The sequence below is a fragment of the Ictidomys tridecemlineatus genome, unplaced genomic scaffold, assembly GCF_052094955.1.
Source record: "Ictidomys tridecemlineatus isolate mIctTri1 unplaced genomic scaffold, mIctTri1.hap1 Scaffold_233, whole genome shotgun sequence".
NCBI classification, from domain to species: domain Eukaryota; kingdom Metazoa; phylum Chordata; class Mammalia; order Rodentia; family Sciuridae; genus Ictidomys; species Ictidomys tridecemlineatus.
The window spans coordinates 252,452-273,657 of NW_027522008.1; the positions used below are offsets into that span (position 1 = coordinate 252,452).

A 21,206-nucleotide genomic window follows, 5' to 3' on the forward strand; every position below is an offset into this window, starting at 1 on the left:
TGGCCCTCACAGGTACTGCTTAGAATGTAGCCCCAAACTGAAGACCGCCTCCGTGCAGATTTCTGGAACTCTTTTTCTTTGTGGCTCCCATCTTTCTGGTAGTTTTCTCTACATATTTTTGGCTGCTTAATCTCCTGGAACTCTGGTCTCTCTCTCCTCAGTGAGACTGTGTGCCCCATTTGTGTTCCCCTTTTCAAACTGAGGTCTAGAGGGTGCCTCCAGGTAGAATGCTCACCTATTCGTTCTCCTGCTCTTAGGGGTGACATTTGCATGTTCCTTGTGGCTTTCTATCTGAAAAATAGCTCTTTAAAAATCTTTTTTGACTGGGCATGATGGCACATGCCTTAATCCTAGTGGCTCGGGAGGCTGAGACAGGAGGATCACAAGTTCAAAGCCAAAAGTGAGGTGCTAAGTAACTCAGTGAGACCCTGTCTCTAAATAAAATACAAAATGGGGCTGAGACTGGGGATGTGGCTCAGTGATCAAGTGCTCCTGAGTTCAATCCCTGGTACCAATATATATATTCCAACTTTCTGGTTGCTTTCAGTGGGAGAACAAGTCTCATATAAGTTACTCTCTATTGATTTCTCCTTTTGTTGTAACTTTTGCAATAATTGAAAAAAATATGTTTGTGGGACTTCTAGGATATATTGTAGTTTGGGTGAATAAATGACATGCAAAAGAAAGAAAGATGAACTAAAAAATATAAAATCTGACACAGAAACTAGGTAGAGCACTGCAGTCTACAAATGAAAAAATAAGGTATGCAGTGAGAACATTCAACAGGATCCTGCTGCAATCTGAATGTTGATGTTTTCCCAAAATTCATATGCTGGAACCACATAGCCAGCATGATAATATTAAGATCCAAGACCCTGGGTAGTGATTAAACCATTGGAACTCAACCCTCAAGAGTGGGAGCAGAGACCTATGAAGGAGGCTCAAAGGAGATCCCTGGATACTCCTCCTATCTCAAGATACAGCAACAAACTAAGGTCTTGGAAGCAGAGAGTAAGGCCAAACAGACCCCGAGTCTGTCAGCCATTTGATCTTGTGTTGCAAAAAACTTTTGCTGCTATAAATTACCAAGTCAATTTTGTTAACACTGACCCAATGGGCCAAGACAGAGGCCTAACTAGGGACAATAGAGGAAGCTTCCCCGGGAACAAGACAGACTGACATTTAAACAAGCAGGCATTAAGGATGAGGGATGGATAGATTGAATTCTGTAAAGCCCCAGAGGATCCATTTAATGGACTTGATTCCAATAAGGCCAAAGTGAGAGTTGGTGGGCACTGAATTATGTAGTTCTAATATCTCATTTTAAGGATTTAGACTTGTCTCCTAAGTCAATGGAAAGGCATCAAAAAGTTTTAAGTAGAAGAGATGCAAGGGTAGAGGCCATAAATCAAAACTGAAACAGCTGCTTTTGGTGAACTCTGAAAAGATGGTTTGGGCAACTCTCCAACAAATTAGAACATAAAAGGAAAATGGGACTGTCTTTCCCCGGCTTGGTGATACGTAGTCCATACAGCTTTATTTCCTGGAGGACCCAGCAAATCACTGTGTCAGGAGAATGTGGGGCAGGGTGGAGGTACTCATGCTATTGAGCAGACAGAGTAAGCAAAGGTGTTTGTCTGAGCTGCCAACCCCCTTGCTCACCCTTGTCCCCTAGTCTGTCTCAACCCTAAATATAACAGCAAATCACTTACAGAATTTATAAACATTGTACCTTTGCTGGAAATTTGGGGGCCACATGAATTTTCATAATGGCACCAAATATAACAACATTGAAGAGCAAATTTGTTAAAAGTCTTCTAGCATCCCCTCAAAATCTCATAGGCTTCGTCCTTCTGCCTACTAGAATATCAATTCCACTAAGGCAGATAATTTTTATCTGTTTTGGTGTATCAGTGAATTCCTATCTAGTACCTAGGACAGGGTCATACCTATTTTAGGAACTCAAAAATGTTTGTCCACTAAAACAATAAACCTTCATTTCCGATTGCCTCTGTTTTGGAAAAAACTCCATTTTTTCAATTCCTTATGAAATAAGTTTGAACCTCCTCTTCTTCAGAGCTGCCCTTGAATACCCAAAGATTCATTAATATGCTCTGACCAAGAACCTTGATGCCTCACCTTCCACAGAGGGAGGAGATGGTCGAGAATAGGATTTCAGGCTTCCCTACACCTAAAGTTTCTGTAAAAAGTCAATGTGAAACTAAATAACCTACCTTTTACACAACTAGTCACAAAATTGTCTCTTTTAAGTAACTAAAATAATGTGTATACACATTATCTTTCCTACTTTCACCAACATGAAACAATATTAATGAAAATATCAACATACTCTCTTAAAAGTGCATAAAAATACTTTTCATTTTTGTATTACATTAAGTTTTTTTTAAAGCATAGTGCTTACTCTTGCTTTATAAAATAGCATGACTTCGTATTTAGACTTTGTTCAGTGGGTCTCTTTTTTCCTCTGAATATATGTGTTCATTGTAGAAAATGAAATCTATCTATATAGCTAAATATGAATACTTACATATATACATGTATATACATATGTATACACAAATATGCACACACTCATATACTTAAAAAAATTAAATAAGTCATAATCCTTTCCTCAAGTTTCTTTTTTATGCCCCAATATATACATGGTTTGAATTCTACTATATATATACAATATTGTATCTTGATGCCTTGTGGATTGCACACTATGGTATACTAACTAAAGCATATTCATTCCACATTTATGATACAATAATGTACTTTATAAAGAGTTCAGTACAAACAAAAATATCACTGGGCCAGCTTTTCAGTAGAGGTTTGATTTTGAACTAAAGGAAGAGAAAAGGGAATCTGGGGAGAGAGAAATTTGCGGCAACAGAAGAGGCTGTCTGCAGGAGAGAGGAGCAGTCATTTGAGTGAAGCAAAATATTTATACTGAAGAGAAATGTAAGAGGTCCGTGGGAAGATATGCTGGAGACCCAGTATAGTATTGTTCTAGAAGAAAGAAAGTTGAAGTATGCTGACGGGCAGTCAGGTGTAGCTGTACCCACAGTCTCAGCTATGGAATAGAAAGAGGTGCACTGGATTCTACTGGATACCCATACAACATTGTTCTATAGTTATTTTAATTTCATATATATATATATATATATATATATATTCTGAACGTATATGTGAATATATATTGCAATATTTTCCAAGGCATAACTTTTTTCCTGCATAAGGAAACATCTTTGATTTATTCCAGAAATGCTGAGAGCCATAGCCAAGTAGGAATAACTCATGGCATTTTTGGATTGAAAGGTGACCCTGCTCAGGGATTAGGGTGGCTCTGGGTTTAGGGTGGATCCTGCTGGAATAGGGTGGCTCCAGGTTTAGGGTGGATCCTGCTGGAATAGGGCGGCTCCAGGTTTAGGGCTGATCCTGCTGGGATTAGGGCATATCCTGCTGCCTCAGGCGCCCGCTCCTTGAGTTCCCATTGAGTTCTTATGGGATTCTGAGAGAATTGGTATGCAGAGCCCGGTGGAGGGAGTGTAGAGTGTCCGTGAGAGTTCGGGAATAAAGAGTTGCTGTTGGAGTCTACAAGATTTTGTGGTGGCTTGGTTATTTTGTGCCCAGCCAGACTGCGGCACAGAAAAAGTTCTTATTTTTAAGATACTAGGACAAAAACTCTTTTCAGGTAATGGAACTGACTAAATTTAGTCTAATTTTGCAAATGTAACTCTTTGTTGCCAACAAGCTTCCTGCAATCCTGTAATCAGTGCTCATGCAGTAACTTCCATTCCCATCATGGAAAATGTGAAGAAAACATACAAAGTTCTTACTTTGCATCATAATTTACCTTCAGTGTAGAGATTATTTTTAACAGTTGGTATATAATCTTCTGTCACTTTTCCTGAAATTTTTTCTAAGAGTTTATTTTCTGGCTGTAATTTAGCAAAAGGCAAGTCAAAATGCCTGCTGGGAAAGATTATATTTATTCCTGTTTTGAATTTACACAATAAAAACTCAATCCTATAATTGTGATTTTTAAAAATTACACTAAGATTCTATCTCAGCAATTTAAGAAAGAAAAATGGAAGTCACGGAAAAGTGTGCTGCATTCTAGTGCATGTTTGTTTTTAATTCTGAGTATTCATCTATCACACAAAACCCACTTATGTCATGGGACACTTAGGCTTCTGGTCAAAGGCATTAGGTTTTTTTTTAAGCCCACATTTAAATTATTCATAAAACATAATTAAACTCAATATTTTTAAATTGCCTAAAAAAGATTTACTTTATTCTTATTCTACTTTACTTTTAACATCAATCAAAGTTTTCAGTTTTAGACAGCCTTGTTCTATAAATTATGCATATGAGCCAAAAATATCCAGGAGGGTGGCAGGGAAGCCCAAGCACTTTAAGAAATATAGTTGATTCCTTCCTTCAATTTGTAAATGAGGTATAATGCTAACTCATCCTATTTTTTCACCTATGGAAGTTAAGTTTCCCAATACTGTATAGTAGCTTATTCAAAGTCACAGACTATGCTAAAGCAAGCTCTCTGTTACCCTTTTAGATCTGCCATTCCAAACAGCACATGCAAATGACTTAATGTGTCCTCCAGATGCTAATGTTTATGATGTGTGAATCATAGAGCAGCTAAAATTATATAACTCCTCCAAAACAAATCTTCCCTTTGGCTTTCTCACTGGCCATTGGACCCTTATTTCACTCATAAAGATGAATCTGAATTATAGTCAGAGTTAAAAAATAATGGAACAAGATTACTTAGGAGGGGTTTTTATTTTATTTAAATATCTAACCAGATATTAACTTTATTAATTCATTTTATTTAACAATAAATGGATTTTAATTATGGCCTGGGATCTCAGACATGGGCCTCAATGAATCTTTCCCTCATTCCACATTCCATTTCTTTCAGTATGAAGAGGTACAGGCCTCCTTTTAAATACAAAGCATGTTCATCTTGTCATTCAGCTTCTTGAAAGAAGACTTGTTTAACAAATAATTTTATGAGCACTCACTATGAGCAATAAATACTGCCGAGGCATTGCCTGTCAAACAATTTGATTTTCACAACCAACTTAATTCTTCTGACTATGTTAAGTTAACTCTTCAGATTCTCTAGCCAGGGCCACCACAACTGGGCATGTGCCATTTTTACGATTACATTTAGTTTTTTTCATATTTAAATATTTATTATCATTGAAAATGGACTGATCAGATCTATCCATTGTTTATTTGTCTTGAACAAACAGCATTGACTTGATTTCTGTAGCCAGAAAGTCTTGAAATCAGGGGAAACATTTTAAATTTTTATGCAGTTCAATTTGTTAATTTAAAATTTATGCATTATTCTTTGGGTGCTACATGTAAGAGTTCCATCTAACCAAAATTTTAAATTTTTTTCTTTTATCTTCCAGAAATTTTGTGATTATAGTTTTTACATTTAGGTCTAAGAACAATTTTGAATTAATTTTTGTGTATAGTATGCAATAAGGGCTTACATTTATCTTTATTCATGTGGGTATTCAGTTTCTCCAGTGTCATTTGTTGAGAAAAATAATCATTTCTCATTGAATTACCTTGGTGCCTTTTAAAATTTAAAATCAATTGACCATGAATGTTAGTTTGTGGCCTCTCAGTTGGTTTCATTAGTCAATAAGTCTTTTTGATGTTGTTGTTCATTACAAATTATTCATAATTGTGGGATTTATTTTAATATATTTGTACATGAACATAACAACTTGCTCAATCTCCAATATATTTAAACTTCCATAGAAATACACTCAAGTCTTCTCAACAATTAGTTTATCATATGATAAACCTCCCCCTGCATACTGATGTTTTAAAACACTGCTATTAGATTCTCTTTCACCTTGTGCATTTTATTTCAAATTAACTTATTTTATTATTTTACTTAACAGCCTTATTGAGATGTAATTACAGTACAATAAACTGAATATATTTGAATTGTACCATATGTGTATATCTCTGAATCTATCGCACTGAAATTAGTGACTATATCCTTCATTCCCAAATGTTCCCTCCTCACATTGGTAGTTCATCCCTGCAAGATGACTTTTGTGCTGTCCCCACATCAATCTCCAGGAACCATTAATCTGCTTCTTGTGTTATAAATTACTTTTTATTTCCTAAAATTATAATAAAAATAGAACCATACCATAGGTCTTCTCTTTCCTGGCTTCTTCAACTCTACATGATTATTTTCTGTTTTTTCTATGGATCATGGTGTTACAAAGCCTGTTCTTTTTTATTGCTCTGTAGTATTAACCATTGTAGACATACAGTTTAATTTGTTGATTAATTAACTTCTTGATGAACATTTGAGTTTCTTCCAGTTTGGGGCTATTATAAATAAAGTTGGTGCAACATCTGTATAAATGTGTGTTTTAATATCTCTTAGTTAAATTTCTAGGAATGGAATCTAAAGATAACATGAGGTGTATATATTTTAATTTTCTTAAGGTTTTCTTATCTGTTTTTCAAAGTAGTTGCACCATTTTACTTTACCACTAGCAGTAAATAAGAAATTTTGTTCCTGAGCTGGGGATGTGGCTTACGCAGTAGCGCGCTCACCTGGCTTGCGTGCAGCCCGGGTTCGATCCTCAGCACCACATACAAACAAAGATGTTATGTCCGCTGAAAACTAAAAAAAAATAAATAAACATTAAAAACTTCTCTCTCTTCTCTCTCTCTCTCTCTCTCTCTCTCTCTCTCTCTCTCTCTCTCTAAAAAAAAGAATTTTAGTCCCTTCATAGTCTCAATGACACTCATTACAGTTGTTTCCATTGTATTCATTCAAATAGGTCATATCTCATTGTAGATTTAATTTGCATTTCTAACTAATGAATCATTTGTGTTGAGTATCTTTTTGTGTTCTTATTTTCCAACCATGTATCTTCTTTGAGGAAGTATCTTCTCAAATATTTTTCCTAGTATTTTTTCTTATCATTGAGTTTTGAACAGTCTTAAATGGCATGGGCTCTCTCTCATCCAGTGAGGATGTACATGGAACAGGGTACAGGAAAGTGTGGTTGTAGAGTCGTGAATCAAGTCCTCTGGAGACCAAGCAGGAAGCAGGTCTCATTTTACTGCATAGTTACCATGTATATGTACCCAGGTAGTAGCTAAGCAGATTACAGACAGCCACCAATACAATTTCTGGCCAACTGTCCTTGAGGCAACCAATCAAGGAGCAGACTGTGGAGCAAACACTGGGACCACAAACATGTGGCCACATGGTCCTGTGCTGTGCCTAGGGGGTAAGTGGTTTGTCACTCACACGCCTAGCACAAGGGGAGTGGTTTGCCACTCAGGCACCTTAACATATGCCACATATGCAGTACTCCATGCGCTTGTCCTCACATTAAACAAGTCCTTTATCAGAATAAGATTTCAAAATACTCTCTCCCATACTGAAGTTTATTCTGTTAACAATGCTGTCTGAAGGGCAGAGTCTTTATTTTCTATGAATTCTAATTTGTAGTTTTATAGATCATACTTCTAGTGTATCTATAAAAAACTGCCTAAATCAAGGCCAGAAAAATTTCACCTGTTTTGTTCCAGAAATTTTATGCTTTTAGGATTTAATAAATTTTATATAGTGTTTAGATACAAGTCAAATCCCCTTATTTTTTCCCCGTACATGGCTATCCAATTGTCCCAGCACCATTTCATAAGAACACAAAACACTATTCTTTATGAATTGCTATCACACCTTTGTAGAAAATAAGTTGTGCATATATTGGGTCTATTTATGACTATTTTGTTTTATTGATTTATTGATGACAAAATCCACATGGTATTGATTACTATAGCTTTATAATAAGTCTTGATATCAGTTAGTGGTAGTTCTTCAACTTTTGTGTTTTATTGTATGCATTTTATATAATTATTATATGAAACTATACAAATATCTTTCTGATCTTGGCTATATATTTATGTCAGGTTTATACTTGTCACATTCAGGATAAAGGATTTGATCTAAGTTACTAATTTTGAGAGGGAATCTTTTTTTAAGAAAATATGAGAAGTGAGGTTGTTTGCAAGCAAGATTATAAAGCACCAGGAGCACTAGCAGTAAGACAAGATAAAATAATTAAGGAATTGTTACTATACCACTTGCCCTCTCAAAATAATTTGTTCCTTGAGAACAGTTCATGCTACACTTATGCCATGAAAATGAAATCAAACCTTAACCAAGCAAGATGTCAGTATAAGCAGCACAATTTAGTTCGTGGTCTCTTCTATGCAAACTCTGGTGCTGTTGTTCTTGTCTCCTTTTCCCTTCTATGTCTTCTTAAGGTATAAAGAAAATAAATCTTTAAATATCAATTCAAAGAAAGCAGTTACTGATGAGCAATTTAAATTTCCTGGAAGCAGTAGCTTCTATTTATTGACCTTGTCGTACTCATCATAATACATTCAATTCAGCCCACTAAAATTATCAGAGCCCACTGTGCCGCTTAGTGTTGTAAGCACCAATGACCAGCAGCAAACAAGGTAGATGTGGCCCCCATCATTACATTCTAGAGCTGGGAGCACATACCAAACCTTTAGAAAACTGAGTGACATGATTACTTATAACAAGAGCTGTGAGGAAGATAAATAGAAAGCACCGATGATGAGGTGTGGTCATTAGATAACCTCGGGAAGAGATTCCTTTCTAAGAAGTTGATAATTAAATGGAGAACAAATTGTTTTATAAAAATGATAGACTCAGCCTTTTATTGTTCTGGTGGAAGTGTTTTCATATTCAGAGGCTTTGAGGTGATCAAAAGAAGCCTTTGAGGCTGGAGAGCTGTGAGCAATGGGGAAATCTGCACTTGCTGAACTGGAGAAACCAGTAAGATGAAGCAGGGCCTGGTGGGCCAGGGTAAGGGGTTTGAGTCCAAGATTTGTTCTTATGGAGATCATTGATGACTACAGACAAAGTAAGCTACTCCACAGACAGAGGAAGTACGTGTTATTCTATGGAACAAAGTGGACCTATGTAGTAAGTACTTGTGTATCTGAGCTGAGCTAGGGCAGTCTGATGTCTCCCCTGGTTAATTCCCTGAGCTTATCTGAAATAAGCATCAAATACAGTAGCTTCACCTGGAATATCACTATTAAAGTATCCTGTGGTTATTCATGAACATACTACCTGAGTTGAGGCCCCAAGAAATAGATGAGTTGTAAAACATATGTGCTTCCTCTTAAATATCCTGAAATGAAATTGATATATAATGCTGTCTACCAAAATACTTTAAAAAAATCAATGTAATATCTCAACTGTGTTATAAGGAAGAAATCAAAGAAGGGCACAATGCCTGTAATTCCAGCAACTCAGGAGTCTGACACAGGAGGATTGCATGTCTGAAGCCATCCTGGATGACTTAAAAAGAACATGTGTCAAAGTAGAAAATAAAAAAGGCTAGGGATATAGCTCAGTGGTAAAGCACTTCAGCGTTCAACCCTCAACACCATAAAAAAATAAAACACACCTTTACTTTGAGCTGGAGGTGTAGCTCAATATAGAGTACTTGCCTAATAACGTGTAAGGCCTTGGGTTCAATCCCCGGTTCTGAAAAGAAAAAAAATGATTAAAAGAAAGTCAGTTGATAATAAATTAATAAGTGTATTCATGGGCAATAAAAAGGCATGATTATTCTAGAAGATTCAATAAATTGGTGGATCCAGACACACATATAAGTTACCATTAATGCAGCAGCTATAGCCATCACAAATCATGAGGTACAGGCAGGGACACAGAAAAGTTGTTGATAAGGTCCCAAATAAAATGAATATACTCTTCCCTCAATCTGCATAATAGATGCACTCTTGGAAATACTACTATCTCAAAATCATTCAACAATTAATTTCTGTTTACATGAAAAGTAAGATTATAGGCTTAACAACTTATGAAAAACAGAATTTTACCCTTAGGAACTGCCACAGGGCTTTAGATACGCATATATAGCCAATTCTTCACAAGGATTGTGTCCCTTACCTTGCAGGAAGTCTTGGTATTGAAACTTCCAAATCATTGTGACAACAAAAACACCTTTGCAAATGTCCACAATGCCCCCAAAGAGTGAAAAACATCCCCATGGGATACCACTAGACTGAATGACAGAGAAAACACACCAAACGGTGTCCACCACATGGTCAATGCTCAATTTATAGCAGCCTGCCACATCCTTTTGGGTGCCATCAAAGTAGAAACCATTCTCTTAAAGCTAGATGTGCCCTAGGTTAGAGCAGAGGAGGTTTAGAGTAGACTCAGGACAATAAACCTTAATGAAGTGCTTTAAGTTTACTATTAATGACTTCAGTAGTAAAGCTATTAGCACTCTCTCCCAGGATTCATCAAACAATAGGAGGAAAGGTTAAAAATAAATAACCCTCAGGACAATCATGAGCCAGAGAGGCACCCTGATGAGTCTTCTTTCTTAGTAGGACTTGGAAATTCCTAATGGAGAACAGATCATGGAGAATCAATCTACAAGGAAATCTCTTCACCATACCTTGAGTTAAAGGCTATTTCTGAAACAAACATGAGAACATCCTGGAGACAGGATGCAGTTAGCCTTATGTCCATCATTTAGTCTGCCAAACTCTCCAAAGAGATAACTGGAAAGAGAATTGTTCAATACCACGCTTCCAACTTCATTCTACGGGTGAGCACTGACACACTAGACTCATGCCAGAACAGGGAGTGCTTCTAGAATATTGTAACCAATTCACAAATATTAATTGTCACTAATCTCTCTAATGAATGTCCATTTCCATCATTCATTATCTAAGTAACAAGCTGATGATTTCACTAATGAATAGCCTTTATCCTTAACTTTCATTATGCTGATGTTTTAAAATCTAGCAGAAATTGGAATTAAAAATTGTGGAAGGCCAAAGTGCCATTTCTGAAATGTGGCTTTTTGGATTACATGCTAACCCCGGCCTTTCTTCCTTTAGACTTGGTATTGATGACAAAAGTGTTAAGAAAACAGACAGGGTAGCTCAAATTCACACAGGCAAACATTCATACAAACATCTGTTCATGCACCAAAGCATTTTAAAGTAAGGTACAGATATTACCTTATATAAAAAAGCCACTGTTGAACTCCCACTTGAGGCTCAATGTCATCTTTCTTGACAGTTACTGGTCATGGAATTCTAGCTTGTGATCAAAGATCAAGCTTAAACCACTCATTAGCCATGAGGCAGTTAGAACTTTCCAAGCCTATCTAAGCTCAACTTTCCTCATATGAAACATGATAATATGTGGTTAATATACATATGAAAGACAACCATCTACAGTGCTTAGATCAGTTCCCAACACTTTAGTGGGTACTCAAAATGTTTGTTATTGTGCTTAACATGTTTTACTTATCATTTTTGGGCTGACATTGCTGTGAAAGACCCTGAATTGATAACTCCATTTTCTTATCTCTCTGGGCATAGTGCTTCATATCACTTTTATATGGTAAGCCCTCCCAGGGTAATACCTCTAGGCTTCATGCTATAGCACTTCTTTGAGTCCTACTAAAATGAAGCAATTTGGAAACTTTCTTTTAAGGTAAAAGCTTATTAAGCATATGGTGGTGATTTTCTTTCTCTCTCTCTCTTCCCACCTACCATAGGATCTTTCACTTGTAGACTATAGTTTAAAAAAAAAAATCTCACTTGCTGTCCATTTTTCACAATCCAATTACTGTGTAATGCACCATAAAGTGACTTTCTTCCACACTATGCTACTGAACTTGTCTCTGAAAGGTTGTGAATTCTTTTCTATAACAGATCCAACAGTGTTTCCTCAGCCCTTGCCATTTTTTGGTTTTCGTTTGCTTAGTTGGTTGGGTTTTGATCCTGGGAGTTAACACAGGGCCTCTTGCATGCTAGGCAAGCACTCTAACACTAAACTATACATCCCCAGCCCCTAAACTGAATTTTAATGTCAATAAAATTCAAGTCACCGATGAAAGTCTCTGTGCTTTTAGAATGTACAATATTTATCATGGCCTCTGAACACACACACACAAAAGGCAGTGTATGTAACTTACCAACACCAAATATATCTGGTTCATTCTCTTAGCAGATGTGGCTAATTAGTTTTGAAAAAGCTGTATTCCAAAATATATGCCATTTGACACCGTTAAGATAAAAAAGTTAACTGCTTATCTACTTTTCTAGTGTTTATCTTTTAATTATTTTACTGAGAAACTAACTCAATTTATTCTGCATTCAGTATATTCTTATCATGAAGAGGAGAAAGGAGGCAAGACAGGGAAGAGCCCTACGTTAAGAGTCTGGGAGGAATGCTGACCCTCTGCTGTCTCCACAAGAAAACTGGGGTTATTCAATACCTTCCATACAAGGATTCAGCAAAAAGGTCTTAGAAAATAATGAGGGTAGTTGAGGACCTAGGTTCTCCCTCAGTAGGTGGTTATCATTCACATCCTCATTAAAACTGTCATCCTGTGACCCTACAATTACCTCCCTGCATTCATGTCCTAGTGCAGTCAGTTTTGCCAGATTGTATCTTTTGCTCCTTCCGTCTTCATGCCAAAAGCATCCCTTTCTTGTTGGATGCTGTAGTCCTTAGCTGAAAGCCAAAGTAAGATGGATCTGGAGCATAAACTCAGATGATGAAAGGCTACCTTAGATGGCATTCCAACTGGATAACCTTGTGTTTCTTTCTGTATATTGTATCTCTGCTTCCCAAGATATGAGTAACAATACAGGGAAAATTCTCTAAGCTACACCAAATAAATCTTTTATTAACAAGAAAATCACTTACTCAAAACACCAGGACCTACAGTTGAGGACACTGCTGTTGTGTTTTGCTTTGTTTTCAGAAGTGACAGATCCTATTCTTTCCAGATCACAGAATGCTCAGGGCCCTGCCTACCTGCCTCTCCTATAACTGGCTCTTTTTAGAAGTGGTTCAGCTATTCGTGATTAGTCACACATATCGATGGTGATGAAAATACCTAAAGAAACCCCTTTACCTGCCTGAAATGGAGAGACAAAGCAACAATGTGAGCAAATAAGAAGCTAAAAATCTAAGAGTAGTTGTCCTTCTGCAAAAAAAAAAAAAAAAATACAGTTCCAGAGTTGGAAATTTCCTAGCTTCTTACCTAGTTATCTCACCTATTTCCAAATTAATAGATGCAGTATGAAGGGGGAAAGCAAGACAGTGAACTTGGAATGTGACCCATGTTTTCAAAAGCTCCTCTGCTTTAGCAATGCAAATTTGTCCTGTGAGTATCTGTTACTTTCTTGGCACCTGTTTTCCTTATAAAGGGAATGCAGAGACAACACAGGCTTTGGAATTAAAAATGCCTTAATTGGAAACCTTGCTTCAGTTCTACAAGTTACAAAACTGGATAATACATTTACCATCTCTGAACCTCAGTTTCCTTTTCTGTGAAGTGGAAATAAAATTAGGACCTAACTGATCTGTGTGTTGGTAAGATGCTATGCATATAAAGTACATAACTGAGATTTGAGTATTCAAGAGGAACTCAAAAGTTTTACCTATTTTAACTAAAAAATGAAATTGTTCCTTTATGATATTAACTGATACATTTTGGTAATTATATCTCATTTATATGTCTTCTAATCTCAAATGAAGGAATGTGTCTACAAAGGCATACTAACCTTTCACCTTAACTTGTACATTTTAAATGCATCCCTGAAATTCTTCCAAAATTAAAGGAAAAGTATTCCTTTATTAAGAACATGTAACTACTGTTGACAGCCAACCAGCTTGAAGAAGCATTTCTGGATTAACCACAGTGACCCATAATTAAGTAGCAGTACTTAGAGAAACACCTGATGTTCCCGAAAGCATTATTTCTCCTGGAGTCCTTGCTACCTCACCACAGGCCAGGCCTAATGAAGATATTTCCCTATGAAGAGCCATAGGAGCAGCAGAGCCCTCTGTGACAACTGGGAGGACGTTGCCTTTCCCATCCTTGTTCCGAGTTTTGAGCTCAGATTGTTCTTCAAACTGGAGCTTCCTGGTGCCGCTGGAGTGTTTCTTTCTCCCGAGTTTGCCTGGGATTGTCATACTCTCCAGAGATCCTGTTCCAAAATGGCTCTGGAGTCACCTGCTGGGGACCTGCAGAGCATGTGAGGAGAGAGGGGAGAACGTCTGGACCCAGGAGAGGCAGGTCACTGGACTGTAGTGACATGGGGAGGACAGGCCATGCAGGGGTCTGCCTGTGGCAACGCCCGTGTCTGGGGCATTCTTTGGGAGGCTGGGAGCAGAGGTCCATGTAAAGGGGAGTCTGGGAAGATGCAGAGCCTCTGGGTTCCCACTAGGTAGGAAGTCCTGTAGCTGGTGGGCAGGGCCTTCAAAATGGATTCAAGGGAAAGGAGGTTGTGCCTGTCATTATTGTCCCAGGGACATGAGCACCACTGCACTGTCCCCCTGTGCCTTGCCACTGTGGCTTGGGCAAGCACTGATTCAGCCTCTGGGAGCCCACGACTGACTAGGCAGGAGACTCATGAGAGGCTAGCCATCCTTCCTTCCCTGGCTGTGGGACAGAACATCCACCCAGCAGAGAGACTCAGCTCCCTTTGCCACCCAGCAGCTGTTTGTTAGAACCACTGCCAGGTCTAGCTGGAGCACCACCCATCCCCCACACGCCAGCAGGGAGAAGATAAAGGCCTGTTTTAATCCACCCACAGCACAATGGGCCCTGCAAAATCAAGAATCCATTTCATTGCTATTGTCACCATTAGAAATAATAGCCTGGCCTCGCTGTAAAAGGGGACAATGTGACTGATATTTAGTTGAAAAAGAGCCTGGCTTTTTCCCGATCTAGTTTGCAGATTTAGCTAATTAGCTCCATTCCTTTTTACTAGGACCTGGAGTGCACATTCCTCAGCCTGAGGGGATCTGAGCAAATGGAGAAGTTGGCAGTGCCCTCAGCCTGGCTTGGGGTTTGGTGCCCCCCGAGCTCTTATTTGCTGCTGGTTCTGTGGTGACAGAGCCAAAGCTAAGCCACCAGGATTTCTGTGTTTGGTTTATTTGTTTTAAAAAAAGAAATTTTGATTGTGAGGCTGTACAAATGCTTTTTGGGGTGAGATTGCTGTCAGGTCCATGCATACCACCTCAGAGAGAAGGGCATTCACAGCAGTCTCTGCCCTGTTTGCTCTTTGCCCTCCAAAGGAGATGGGAAACAGAGCTGGCTTTGTCTGAGGCTGAACGTGGAGTGACTGTGGGGGCCTTGGAATGGAGGCCCCCAGGGGAGGAGTTTATTTCTGATGAGATGGGGGACAGGGAGTCCTGTGGGCTGGCGGTGTCTGCAGAGCGGGGTGGCAGTCTCCCTGGCCAAGCTCCTGAGGTCACCTGCTGCTTCTGCCTTGTTGCAGTTAGTTGAAGCTCAGACAGTTGGCCATGGCCTGGCCCTGCCATCTTTGATTGCGGGCTCACCTCCCCTTTCTTGGCACCCCTGCCAGGGGACTTGCTGCTCACTGCCTTCTCTAGTGGGAGGTAGAACTGGCCTTTGTATGGCAGATTTCTTACCTGGTTCTTGGTGGGACCTGTGTCTGATGGGTTGACATCATATAAAATCTGGGGTTTTGCTCAAAAACCACAGCACAAAGCATCTCCTGCAGGCTGAGGGCAAGGACCCAGCTCACCACAGCCACACGCTGGCTGCCAGGGTGCATCTCAGGTGCAAAGAGCTGGGGAGCCACCCTGAAAGGCACCCGTTTTCCTGACCCCTTCTTACCTCTTTTGGGAACCATTATCCCTGGAACATAGGTCTCAGAAGTGGGCAGCAGTTTTCAGATCCACAGCTTTCGTTACCCCCTCTGCTCCTTCTCACTGAGACAGTGCCCAGCCTGTCCCCTGTAATGATATTTCCTGCCTCACCCCCACCCCTTCAGGAGGCCCTCGGAGACAGAGGGCCAGGCTGGACAAGTGGCTTCCGCTTGTTGCTGCAAGAGGCTTGTTTTTCCAATGGCTTGTATTTGTTCTTTTTAGTTATACAGGACAGTAGAGTGTATTTTGACAATTACACGTACATGGAGTCTAACTTCCCGTTCCTGTGGTTGTACCTGCTATGGAGTTTCACTGGTCGTGTATTCACATATGAATATAGGAAAGTTATGTCCCATTCAATCCACTGCCTTTCCTGTTCCCATCTCCCGCCCTTCCTTTCATTTTCCTTTGTCTAATCCAATGGATTTATTTTATTCCCCCAACCACCCTTGTTTTGGGCTAGCATTCACAGATCAGAGTGAATATTCGGCCTTTGTTTTGGGGGATTGGCTCATTTCACTTAACATGATAGTCACTGGTTCCATCCTTTTACCTACAAATGCCATAATTTCATTCTTTAAGGCTGAATAATATTAATACCATTGTATATGTACCATATTTTCTTTATCCATTCATCTATTGAAGGGCACCTAGGTTGACTCTATAGCTTAGCTATTGTGAATTGAGCTGCTATAAGCGCTGATGTGGCTATGTCACTGTGGTATGCTTATTTTTAGTCCTTTGGGTATAAACCATGGAATGGGATAACTGGGTCAAATGGTGGCTCCCTTCCAAGTTTTCTGAGGAATCTCCAGACTGCTTTCCAGGGTAGTTGCACAAATGGCCGTCCCACCAGCAATGCCTGCGTGTGCCTTTTCCCCATATCCGCACCAACATTTATTATTGCTTGTATTCTTGATGAGTGCCATTCTGATTGGAGTGAAATGGAATCTGCAGGGGGTCTTTGTAGGCCCTAAAGTGCGTGCACCTTCAGCCTGTCCTTGCTACTGAATTGTAATAGAGAAAAGTGCTTCTTGGAAGGGGTAGGGCTGTGTATGTTCCCTGGGATCTCAGCACAGGTCAGCTTCCCCTGCCTCTCACCAGACACTGACCAGGGAGCATGGCGCTGATCCTGTGTTCTTTCTCCCCACTTTCCCCCACCCTCTCTCTTCCTGGAGGTTTGGTAACTGCAGGACTCTCACTGGGAACAAGACCAAGTCCATGGCAAAGAGAGCGTCATGGGGCTGGAAGGCCTGGAGCACCTGTGAGTATCTTGCCAGACCTTGCCTGTCCCGCAGGCCTGCCAAAGGTGGCCGCAGCCAAGTCTGCCGGTGATTTAATGGCATCTTTGTAAACTAAGAAACAGGTTACTTAGAAGTGACAGCTGCTTCAACTCTGGCCCTGATCTTGCCCCTGCCAGAGCAGTCACAGGACATATGGCCAGTTGGTGTGCTCCCAACTAATGCAGCTGGTGTGAGACACTACCTTCCTCCCTGCCACTGCCTGTGTCGCCACTGCACCCCTCCTTCCCAGGCCCTGGCCTCCTCACCACCCCCCAGGCCAGCCAGCAGAGTGACACACACACCACCCCACTGGGAACTTCTCCATGGTTGTGGTTGCCTCCCCAGCCCTGGGAGGAAGGGGCCAGCCAGCCTTGAGACCTTACAGTGCTTCTGGGGTAGCTGCCTTGAGTGTGTGTGCTTTTGGTTTGTCTTTGAACCAGTTTGAACCCATGTTCTGCTAGGAGGGCCTTGACTTGCTGAGCAGGCTGCACCAGCCTCTGTGCTGCCCCTCATCCTGGCTGGGTCCCTGTGTCACTGCACATGCTGTGTCAACATGTGTGAGAGCCACCTCCTGAGAAGTCATTACCTGTGGGTCACCTCAAGCCATGGCTGTCCTGGAAACCTCTGAGTCTCCGGGCTGAGACACGTGGCTGGCTGTAAGGGCACTTGAGGTTTCTTTTTTTAATATTTTATTATTATGGGTTTTTTAGTTGTACATAGACACAATATCTTTGTTTTATTTTTATGTGGTGCTGAGGATCAAACCCAGGGACTTGCACATGCTAGGTGAGGGCTCTACCACTGAGCCACAACCCCAGCCCAGCACCCGGGGCTTCTTGCACAAGTCCTTGTGTTGTGTTTCAGGGACCTGGAAGAGCGTGCCATCAGCCCTGTGCAGCTGGACACCTTTATCAAGATGGGGAATCTTAAGAAGCTGTAAGTACCTGGGCTTCCTGGGGCCTTTGTGAGCTTGAGGAAGAACTTCCACAGTAACAGACCCTTGCAATTGCTTAATGCTCACTTTTTCTAATAGCTATGATCATTGATGGGTGAATGTAAGTTAAATCGCTCTTTAAAAAAAATACATGGGGAAATTGGCTTGGTGGTGCACGCCTGTCATCCCAGCAGCTCAAGAGGTTGAGGAAGGAGGATCACAAGTTCAAAGCCAGACTCAACAACTTATTGAGGCTCTAAACAACTCAGCAAGACTCTGTCTCTAAATAAAAATGTCAAAAGGGCTGGGAATGGGACTCAATAACTATGTGCCCCTGGGTTCAATTTCAATCCCCAGTTACTCTCTGCCCCCGCAAAAGAAGTGGTGCTTGCTTGGGATCAAAAGGTAGGCAATATCTTTGGGTTTTTTTGATGGGGCGGGCGGTATTGAGGATGGAACTCAGGGGTGCTTAACCATTGAGCCACATCACAAGCCCTTTTTGAGACAGGGTATCACTAGGGCAATCCCCTGCCCCAAACAAACAAAACAAGTTCTGGCCTCAAACTTGAGATCCTCTTGACTCAACCTCCAAAGCTGCTGGTGTCACATGTGTGCACCAACACACTCAGTGACAATCTTTTTCTTAAAGGGTGATGACGTGAATATTCTGGACTCTGGGCCACAAGCAAATCCTTGGCAAGCTTGTTAAAGCAGAAAGCAGCCATGAATAATACATAAAGGAACAGGTGAGGCTGTGTGCCATGGAATGTGTCCTGGCACAAGAGCAGCAGCCTGCAGGCTGTGGTGGGCTAACTGCTGTTCTATGTAATGTCAAATGCATTCTTTTCTAAAAAGTGGGTGATCACCCCTTTAATTACTTCAGGGACACATTCTCACATGCGTTTGCCTAAAGTGAAAAGTCTACATGGAGAAGGGATTCTTGAATAAGCTGGGGTGGGTTTCAGCGAGCAGAGGCCCTGATGGATGCTCAGAGGTGGGGTGCCATGTAACTGGGGTTAGAGGAGCTCCGCTCAGCCATGGACCAGGCAGAGTGATGACCTCGCCTCCTGCCACACACCACTGATTCTGGGACCAGTAGCACAGGCCCCATCCCAGTGTCTCAGGAGGCTGATGCAGGAGGATCTTGAGTTCAAAGTCAGCCTCAGCAAGTTTGTGAGTCCCTAAGCCACCCAGTGAGACTCTGTCTATAAATAAAGTACAAAATAGGGCTGGAGATGTGGCTCAGTGGTTTAGCACCACTGGGTTCAATACCTAACTCAAAAAAAAAAAAGATGAAATGATGTGGCAAGTCCAGAGTCAGATCTCCCCGTCCTCCCCCAGCGCTTGCTGTCCCGTCACCGTTCCTTTAGGGCCTCTCCTAGGCGACTGTTGTGGAGCCTGCTCTGTACACTCCTTGAGTTCCTGCTTGGTTTGCTAGTGAGTAGCCGATAATTGGACACAGAAGTCCTTAAATCATCCCCATCAGCAATCCTGAGTCCTTCACCCAGGCCGTGTGTGTGCACGCTGAGCAGCACCCTCACTTCCTCCTGTGCATGTCTGCCAGCCCAGCCCAGGCAAGAAGTGAGGACACCCCCCGGGTCTTTCCTGGGTCTTTCCAGGGTGCGCTTATTGCCCTGTATGTGGATGTGGCCTTTCTGATTCCCAGGATTCTGGGGGACTCACAGGGCCTGCTGCTGGCATCTCATGCGCCTGACTCTGCTTCAGTTTCTTGACCACTGTCCTATCTGCCCCGACTGGTACAGTCACCTTGGACAGTGGCTCTGTTACACAGTGGTCACTATCTTCATCAGAAGCCTGGGGACAGGGCTTCCTGTGGTGGCCTTCTTCAAGAGTGGGGCTTTCCAGGTCGTGGCCCGACAGGTCACACAGTGACACTGCTCTAATAGGCTTTGGGGGGAGCTCCACCTGCCGCCTCCATGGTTGCTAACCGCTGAGTCTCAAGGCTGTCACAGAGAGGGGTGGGGGCAGGTGGGACTTGGGGTAACTCACAACACCAGAGAGCTCCTCTCTCTTTTTAAGAGGACTCCATTTTCCTGAGTCCACGCCCAATGGATCCTTGTGTCTGGTTCCCCAGAAATCAGCACAGTTGATTCTTTCCATTTTGTCAGTTCTCTCATCATTTTAAGGGAGTTCAGATTTCTGCTAGTCCTGACATTCCGGAAGGCATCCTGCCAGAGTCCTTTGTGCAGCCACAGCAAGTGTCACCTTGTGTGCCTGTGCTGAGTGTGAGAGCCAGCAGTGCCGTGGGACGGGCCTCCCGGAGACTTCTGGAGGCTAGATGACTGAGCACTTGGGGCCCATGTCTAGTCAGGGGTGTGCTCACGGCCTCACCCGAGCGGGGTCTGGTGTCCCTGGCTCTCACAGCGTCTGGCCCAGTTTTGTGCCAGCATGAGAGCAGCTGGCTCCTGTCTCCTCACGGTGGCCCTTTTCTCCCAAAATGACTTCCCAAAGCCACAGATCATCACCCACAGTGGGCAAGGACCTCCAGTTCACGAGCTCAGCAGTCAGCAGCAGCAACCCCCCCAGATGTCTGCCTGGAAGAAAGACAATGAGCTCTGGTCAACGCAGACACGGAGCACTTCTCCCACGTATGCGTGTGCATGCAGGATGGGGAAGTGATAGAGTACACTAGCATCCTGCACCTCCCGCCTGTCACGTGGTGGCATCAGGGCCACTACCAGTGTCTTATCACCTACCACCTTGGCCCCGCCTACTCTCACAAGGCCCTGCTCACGGTGGACGGTATGGAAGTGCCCCTGTTGGTCTCTCCCAGGCACCTCATTCCGACTGCTGTCCACCTCGGAGAGGACGGAGGACAGAGTGGAATTAGATCACACTGTTCCCTGGGTTTGGCCGGGAGAAAGTTCTGCAGATTTAAGCACCCTTCTTCCTTGGCTTCGGGTGACTTTGGGGACATGAGGTGAGCGGCAGAGCTGAGCCTGGCACTTCTGTCTGTTGTGCTCCGGGAACCATGTGGTCCGGTTTCCAGGTTCTGCACATACCCGGATCCTGGGGAAGCTGTGCCCTTGGGGGGGTGGCAGAGCTGTGGAGGCACAGGCCATCCTGGGCAGGGGCAGGTCCCCACCTCTCAAGGCAGCAGAGAGCAGGACAGGTGTCTTGGAGGGTGGCACGAGGTCCTGTACTCAGGAACCAGCGTGTC

At 41.9% G+C, this 21,206-nt stretch overlaps 1 protein-coding gene across 5 annotated transcripts in view; it reads left to right on the top strand.

Annotated features, from left to right (window-relative positions):
- LOC144373104 (transport and Golgi organization protein 1 homolog) overlaps nt 1–20,951 on the top strand; it is a 91,088-nt gene extending 70,137 nt beyond the window's left edge. Inside the window, exons 11-14 of one of the 5 annotated variants that reach the window (XM_078036209.1) lie at nt 17,002–17,072; nt 17,956–18,027; nt 18,675–18,771; nt 20,820–20,951. In XM_078036209.1, the coding sequence (XP_077892335.1) occupies nt 17,002–17,072; nt 17,956–18,027; nt 18,675–18,687 (156 nt within the window). In that variant the 3' untranslated portion in view covers nt 18,688–18,771; nt 20,820–20,951. The other 4 variants (XM_078036212.1, XM_078036213.1, XM_078036210.1 and 1 more) reach the window with 4 other exon arrangements.
- The last annotated feature ends 255 nt before the right edge of the window (nt 20,952–21,206 follow it).